The 8,246-nt window shown below is 38.4% G+C and overlaps 1 protein-coding gene across 1 annotated transcript in view; it reads right to left on the bottom strand.

Annotated features, from left to right (window-relative positions):
- Window positions 1-2,644: 2,644 nt before the first annotated feature.
- The window catches only part of slc1a6 (solute carrier family 1 member 6), a gene marked incomplete in the record, with an annotated part of 11,244 nt that continues 5,642 nt past the window's right edge, over window positions 2,645-8,246 (bottom strand). The window contains 8 exon segments of the mRNA XM_014014215.1: window positions 2,645-3,342; window positions 3,550-3,684; window positions 4,732-4,926; window positions 6,193-6,426; window positions 6,514-6,698; window positions 6,790-6,918; window positions 7,053-7,095; window positions 7,215-7,422. Coding sequence (XP_013869669.1) covers window positions 3,144-3,342; window positions 3,550-3,684; window positions 4,732-4,926; window positions 6,193-6,426; window positions 6,514-6,698; window positions 6,790-6,918; window positions 7,053-7,095; window positions 7,215-7,422 — 1,328 coding nt within the window.

Raw genomic sequence — 8,246 nt, 5'->3', positions numbered from 1 at the left:
TTGATTCTGCCATACAGAACTACTTTATTGTTTTTTTTAATAATGTTAAAACGTTTCACTTTAATTAAGAGCAGAAAACCTTGTAATAACGAACAACTTTTAAAACTTATTGGACATCATTTTGTAACTATTTTGTTTCCTAACTAAAAAATGATCATAAAATATCAGATTGTGCTTTTTCCTAACAAATGGTGATAAACTGACATTGATTAGCTGCAGTGTTGGTGAACACTAACATTACACATCCTTTTTTTTCTTTACACATCCTAAATGTCAAATGTTTTGGTTTTATAATTTATAATTTATTACTAAATGGGTGGGGGTTGTACAGAAAATCTACCTTTTTTTTTTTGCATTATATCATGTTATAATGTCTTTCCCTCATCAAAAACATACACAGAGTGTTGCTTTGTCTCATTCATGCATGTTAGAGAAATCCTTGAATCTCCCGTTTCCATGTGGAGCTGCCTAAACGCTTGCTGGTCCAAAGCCCCACCTATTTACACAAAGCTCCTCCCTGGGGCTCAGTCTGCAGCCGAGCCCCCTCCCCACAGAAAAAGCCCTCCCCCGAAGCATCGTTGTGAAGATGTGCTGATGTGGGAGTGTTGGAAATGTTAGGAGGTTCTTAAAGAGACAGAGGCCAATTTCAAGGCATTGGATAGACGGCTATTCTAATTTATTTCTAAAATAAACAATGTTTTCATAACAACTGAAGGTAACATGGTTACTTGACTGTAGTATAGAACTGAACTATGTTACTGGAAAATGCATGGCCCCTCTTAATAGATGCAAATAATTTTCAAAGTTTCAGAAATAAATGTTTGTTGATTTTCACTGATACCTGTTCTGAGTTAATAAAAACATCCTTAATAGAGCAGAGTTCTAACAAAAGTAGTTACATTTATAGTATTTAACACCACAGGATGTTTTTGAAGTTATAAAACTTTATTTATTTTTTTGTCATTTGAAAGAAGTGGACTTATAATTTGTAATCTAATAAATAAAGTGTATATACTTGTTGACTCACTGGTTTAAAAATTTGGCCCACATTAGTCTTAAGAACAGATTACAGCTTCTGGACAGGATAATATCCTCCACAAGGGGTAGCCACAATCTCAATAATCCCAATCACAGTCCAGTTCCTGAGACATTTATTCATCACATTTTTAATACGCTGTCCATCCAACTTTTGAGCTGCTCTCGGATAGAAAATGACATCAAGCATCGAAACAAAGGCAAACTTTAAAATTAACAAAATCTAGTTCCAGAGTCAACAAGCTTTAAATGAAATTAAGAGAAAGTAAAATCCAACTTATCATTTACAACATCTATTAAAACAAAAGCACATTCAAATTTTCAAAGCTTTTACAAACTGACTTTACTCTATTTCCACAAAACCCTAAAAGGAAACAACAATTGGTTTGTAAATCATGTTTTTTTATTTTAGCATACTAAAATGAAGTTGCCTGTTCAGTTAATAAATTGAAGCTGTGGCCACAGTGTAGAGATGCGATTCTGTGTTGCAACACTGCCCATAAAATACAGTTCACTATTAATGACGTTAGCACGAAATAAACAGAACATCACCATTATAGCTCTTAAAAAGCACTGATAGATAAAGTCACTGAAAATACATCAAACTGAAATATAGATATTTTTGCACTATTTTCCAAAGTTTAACAGTCAGTTACATTCAAAGTCTTTAAATTACAATGTTAGAAAACGTAAACAACACAATTTTTTAGGTCAGATTTACATCCTGCTGAATTTGTGTATTTTTTGGAATGACCCTAAAACTCGTATTAGAGGTAGTCATGATAAGAATGACAAAAACAAGTGTTTACAAAGAAGACAAAGTTACTACAATTAGTCTTGTAGAAATAATGGATGGAAATGTTCAGATTTTTATAATAATGGCAGAAAAATTTAACTGGTTTGACGTTTCTTTTAAAACTGGTGATGCTTACTTGCACTAACACAGTTTTTGAGCACTGACGGCAGTACGTTATAGATTTATAGTACAATGATTCTGACCAAATCACATAAAAGTGATATATACAGGTCACAAAAGTAGGTTCTGTTGAATTGCTGTGAGCAGATAGTGTTTTACCTGTAATAGATAGCTCTTTGAACATCCTTAGTTTGACCACTCTGGAAAGCTAGCTGCTAGTCTGAGCAGAGCTAAGAACAAACTGGATTCCTGTCATTTTAAAACAGAAATCATATAAATTTTATGCAAACATTATCTTCTATCAGTTTCACATCACCCATCATTTCCTGTAACATACCTGTAGGACAAGTTCAAGGCTGAACAGAATGTGCTACAACTAGATCAGTGGTTCCCAAAGTTGGGTTCAGGACCCCACTGTGGGTCCTGAAAAATCAAGGTGGGGTCTTTGAAGGATTTTCAGAATTAATTACATTTAAAAATGACTACTAGAAACATTTTTTGTCTTAGTTGTTCCAAAGGAGTGAGGTTAGTGTACTGAAAAAGGGATGAAAGTGGCATAATGAATATCGTTTCTTATGCCCTTGTTTATTTGATTTGATACCAACGTTTATCACCCAAAAATAGTTGGGGGCACAGGTCTCTGCTGCTGTTATTTTGTGAGTCAAAAGCTGAAAAGTTTGAGAACCACTGAGCTAGATGCTGCTGTTTGTGTTTACAAAAAATGAATAATAATAATAATAATAAAATTACACAAACAGATTGTGAAATGGGGGTTGGTGTAAATATTACTAAAACAGTGTTTGTGTGAACGGCCATGAAATTTAGGTTGGAGCTGTTTTAGGTGCTTGGAATCCACTTTGGTTTTGATCCTGCTTGGACTAGCCATTAGCTCATCATCCTCCACTATATTACTCCAAATTCAGGTGGTTCGAAAAACTATCTATATTAACATTTTCATGCTTTAATGAGCCTGAAGAGTCAGAGGGACTTCCTCTGGATGTGTAACTAATAAACATCATGGGATTTTTCTGTCAAGTTGACAAGGCGTTGTGATGTTTTAATGTGTGTCTTCTGTATTTTGGGAGGTACTTACTGACTCAGTTGTTTAAGATAACCATTTCTACTGTCATGGTACCAACCTCAGCTAAAATACTTTTGGCGTGTGAAGATCGTTAGGGTGAAACCACTGACTTCACATTGTGGTCTCACTGTTGGGGTGGCTGAACGAGTCATTCTCCTGGCAGATAAGCTGGTAGGGCTTCTCGTTCTCCTCGATCACAGAGTTTCGCACCTCGGCATCTCGATTCTGCAGCTCGGAGCGGGAAAGGTGTTCCACGATGCCGGCCCCAAGCGAGTCTCCCAGCACGTTGGTAGTGGTCCGCAGACGATCCCTGCGGGGGCGGATGCGGGAGAAAGAGGGAATCAGAGACTTGCAGAACCAAAGCATTGGTGGATTTCTAACGTGTCACTTTGTATTATGCATCAATAACCTTTAAAGACGTGAGAGCTCTGAGCTCTCTGAAGCTTTATGGTGACATTTAGGCTGGAGCAAACCCTGACCAATCCCCATCAAGCTGACATTTAAAAAGGGAACTCACAAGAACCAATCCACAGCGATGATCAGTGTTATGTCCTCTGTGGGCAGTCCCACCGATGTCAGCACGATCACCATGGTAACCAGGCCAGCCTGAGGGATGCCCGCTGCTCCGACGCTGGCAGCAGTTGCCGTGATGCTGAGTGGGCGGTGGGAGGGATGGAGAGAAGAGGAAAGACATCTCATAAAGGGAAACAAACAAACGGCACATGTGCAATCCTGCTGGCAGTAGTGATGAAGCCACACAAGAAATGCTCGCACCACCTAACTGTTTCACACATTTTCTCCATGATTAAAAAAGACTGTCAGAGAAGCACTACTAATGTGACAGGTTTATATGAAATGGAGCATATAATTAATCAGTTCTCTTGTTGAAAACTATTCTGAAAACGACTGAAATACTTCTTCAGGATGTCACCAGTGGTGGGCACAGTCCACTGTTAGTGGACTGATTAGCTTCCACTAAGTTGGCTTTCGCTAATTTTAGGTCCACTAAAATATTCACAAGTGTAAAACATTTATTTCTTTGCCATCAATCCCAAAATAAATAAAAATGATCCCCTCTTTTAGGCAGTGCTAGGCGTGTATGTGTAGCATGCCATGTAGCATTTTTAGCATCTAAACTTCAAACTAAGAGCGACAAAAAGAAATAAAACAACATTTTAACATAAAATGACAAATACAAAACTTTGAAATATGGTAGAGAAAGTATTTGTTGTTTGACTAACTTAAAACTGTGTTTATAAAAACACAAACTCTATAAAAAAAAACAGCTTTAACTCTCTGGTTTGGACTGGTCGATTTGCCACATCTGATCCCACTCACCTTCAAATTAAACCAATAGAAAATTAACAACAGGTTTGTGTCAGTCCTGCTAACTGTCTTAGTGGTTCAGCATTAGCATTGCTAAGATTTTTGTTTAGCGGATTAGTGAAGGTAATGTTTTGGTTAGCTGTGTCCATACCTGGATGTCAATGACTTTTGCAAAAACCTGTTAAGAATGCATTTCTTAACTCCTTTTAATCAGGTTTTGATGTTACAAAAGCCTGAAAACCTACAAGCTTAGCAAAGTTGTCATCAAATATACTTGAGTGCACATGTGAAAAAGATTGGACATTTGAGTAAATCACTGAGCTGACTCTTACTTTCACTGTGTTCTGTGTCACAATAGACAACACTGAGTTACCTGATGGTAAGAATCTGGCCAAAGTTCAGGTCCAAGTTGTTAACTTGAGCGATGAAAATGGCAGCCACAGCTTCGTAGAGGGCGGTGCCATCCATGTTGATGGTGGCGCCCACAGGAAGGACGAAACGTGTTACTCGTTTGTCCACGTGGTTGTTTTCTTCAAGACATCGAAAAGTGATGGGAAGGGTAGCGGAGCTGGAGCAAAAACACAAAAGAAGAAAACATTGAATGTCACAATGACACTCAATCGTCCTCTTAATACACAGATGGATGTATGATGTTTGGCAGCACGACAGCTCAGCGGTTAGCGCCGATGCCCCACAGCAAGAAGGTCCTGGGTTCGATCCCCGGTTCGGACCTGGGAGTTTGCATGTTCTCCTCGTGCTTGCGTGAGTTTTCTCCAGGTACTCCGGTTTCCCCCACAACACAAAACATGTATAATAGGTTGCCTTCAGGCCCAGGCCGCCCTTGAAAAAGAGATCTGAGATCTCAGTGGGACTTGCCTGGTGAAATAACGGTAAATAAAAAAATAGATGTATGTATTTGGAAAGTATGTATTTTATCTATTCTTGCACTGTGCTTTCCAAAAACAGAACCACAATACAAGTGTTGTTTGACATCCCTAAAGAATTTCATACATATCCGATATGATTAACATACATAACATTATGATCAGCTGTCAAATACTGGGTACTTTTCGCAATGGAAGAAGCTCTGAATTGTCAGGACCCTAAGAAAGAACATATTTGGGTTTTGATATAAAGCATCAGTGAAATTGGACGAGTTTCCAGATGCCATCAAATTACAACAGTCAGATATCTTTGGATACTGGAGGTCAAGTGGACCCTTTGACGCCTTCTTTGAGGCATGTAAACAGCTCATTTGGGGCCCTGTCAGAGGGATCATTTAATGCTGTGTGGTATTGTTAGTATGTGAAGACCTGTGATTGATCCACAACACTGTTAACTGTATGTGGATGACAAAAAACAAATTATCAGTTTGAATCGCAAAAAGTGTTAGGATTTAGCAGTGGTAAACCAAAGAAACTGGAAAAAAATATTTATTTTTACAAAACGACAAAAAATAAAGAAACAATAGAAAGAAACTCAAAAAATAAACAGGAAACTCTATAGAAAGTGTTTTTATCTTTTAACAAAACAATTATATTAAAATAACACTTTCATCCAACAGTGGTCCTAGTAATATGGCTAATTGTTGTATAACTTAATTTTTAAGTTAATAGTTTAAACAGTGATATGCAATGTAGTTTCTTTAATACAATTTATTAAACTGACTACTGACTATATTTAAAAAGTAAACGAGCACTTAGTGACAGTGGGGAGGAAAATGTCATCAGAACCAGTCAGAGAGAGGCAGCCATTTATCTAAATCTGGTGAGCTAAAAGGAAGGCACATTAGAAAAAAAAGAGCAAAAAGAAACCTTTCCACAATGAGATTCACCTGGATGATGTCCCCAAAGCAGTGATGAGAGCCTGCAGCAGGCCACCGATGAAACTGTAGGGGTTCTTCCTGGTCACCAGAAAGTAGAGCAGCGGCAGGACAAAGAGTCCGTGGATGAGAAGTCCCACAATGACAGATACCGTGTACATCCCCAACTGACCACCCACTTCTGCCAGGTCCTTCATCTCCACTATTTTCCCTGCAATCAGAAACATGATTCCGACTGGAGCGTACCTGGCAGGAGGAGATGGAATGAGATGAACTGCAGCACTTCTTCAGGACATAATGCACATGAAAAGCTTCAGGTGTGTGTTCACTGACCAGATGATGATGGCTACCAGCCTCATGATGGCTTCGTTTAAGCAATCAAAGAAGTCTCGAAGAGCCTGGCCCTGCTGCTTCATGTTGCCAATAACCAGACCGAAGAGCACGGAGAAGACAACTAGACCCAGAGCATTTACTCCATCAGAGGAACCAGACACAGGAACGGTTTCTTCCACCGTCTCCTGTCAGATGGAAAACCATAACTGGTCCATTGTATTCAGCAAAACCAGCTGGATTTGAGCATGCAGTAAACAGAGGGTAATGTGTGTTTACTTGTATGGTGTGCAGAAGCTTGCTGACTTTCATGGTCAGATTAGATTCTGTTACATTCAGAGAGTCTGTGAGGTTCAGAGTCATGGTCATGTTCCTTGTGTGGACTATCTTCTTGTACACAGTTTTATACTGCAATGACAAAGTAAAAACCATGAAATGCACTTTAAAATGCATCTTAAATCAAACTTAGTATTTTTAAAAATACCAGGAGCTAAAATGTGAAGGTTTGATTACTTTACAATGATTGAGAAGAACAGCTTTACCTGCTTAAAGCACGCTTCTACCAAATTGGGAGGAAACATGTTCCTGAAACAAAAGAGAGAGAGAGAAAAACAAATGGAACAACACCACTTAAGTTCAATAACCCAGTAATTATTTAAAACGTATTTGCTGCATTCAAAATATTAAAGTCACTGAGATCTCACCTGATGAGGTCCAGAAAAGCATCAGTAGCCTGAACTGGTTCAATATTTTCACTTTTGAGCAGCGGACTGTCCCGGTTGCCTTTTCCCGGTCGGATGATCATGACGATCACAATGCCAATAAACACCGCAATCAGGGTGGTCGCCAGGTAGTAGAAGACCGCACGCATGCCCATCTTACCTGACGTCCTGCTATCCAGGGAAGAAATACCTACAACAATATAAATTATTTTGAGAGCTCTGACTGTTAAATAATTACAAAAGTTTTAATTATTGACTAAAATCAGGTTATAGGGGACGTACCATGCAAAATCCACTTTTAAAACTGTTAAATACATTTTGTTGTGTACTTGGAGTCTATATGAGTGAAGAAAAGTTGGACTTGGTCTCTCCTAGGTGCTGTATAAATCATACATCACCTGTAAAATAACCTGTTCTGGCCATAACAAGAAAAGAGTCTCTGCAGTCACTAAGTAGGAGTTTCTTGTTTTGTGGGAGGAGTTTGTCCAAGACACGATTGGTTGGATTGATTATTTCCTGTGGGGTTTGAAGAAGCTGGGGGCAGCTGGGAGAAGTTCGATCGAAACAGCCAGGAAGTGCCCATGTTTTTAAAATATTAATTTTAATTTTAGTCAAAACCCAGAGACAGGAAGGTGCTAGCTGTACAAAAAAAATGAAAGCTGTACATGTGGAGTGAAGTGTAATAATTTGGCTCGGTCAAAACATCCCTAACCAGCCTGTAAAAATATCGCTAAAATATGACTATTAGTCTCAACTTGGGACAGGAAGGTGCTTGTCACAAAAAAATAAGAAGTCAGTAAATTATGTTTACATGTTCACAATGATTTTACTAATTACCATTATCAATTACTCCTTTACATTCCCAGAGCTCAAGGAGAGAGGGCTTTTATGGTCAGGGCTCCCAGTTTGTGGAATGCCCTTCCACTAAATATTAGACAGTCTACCTCATTGTTTTCTTTTAGATCTTTATGTAAGACTTACTTTTCTAATAAGGCTTTTAATATTTGATAATGT

Source organism: Austrofundulus limnaeus, unplaced genomic scaffold (assembly GCF_001266775.1).
Source record: "Austrofundulus limnaeus strain Quisiro unplaced genomic scaffold, Austrofundulus_limnaeus-1.0 Scaffold111, whole genome shotgun sequence".
NCBI lineage: Eukaryota > Metazoa > Chordata > Actinopteri > Cyprinodontiformes > Rivulidae > Austrofundulus > Austrofundulus limnaeus.
This window is presented reverse-complemented; position numbering and strand designations above follow the sequence as displayed.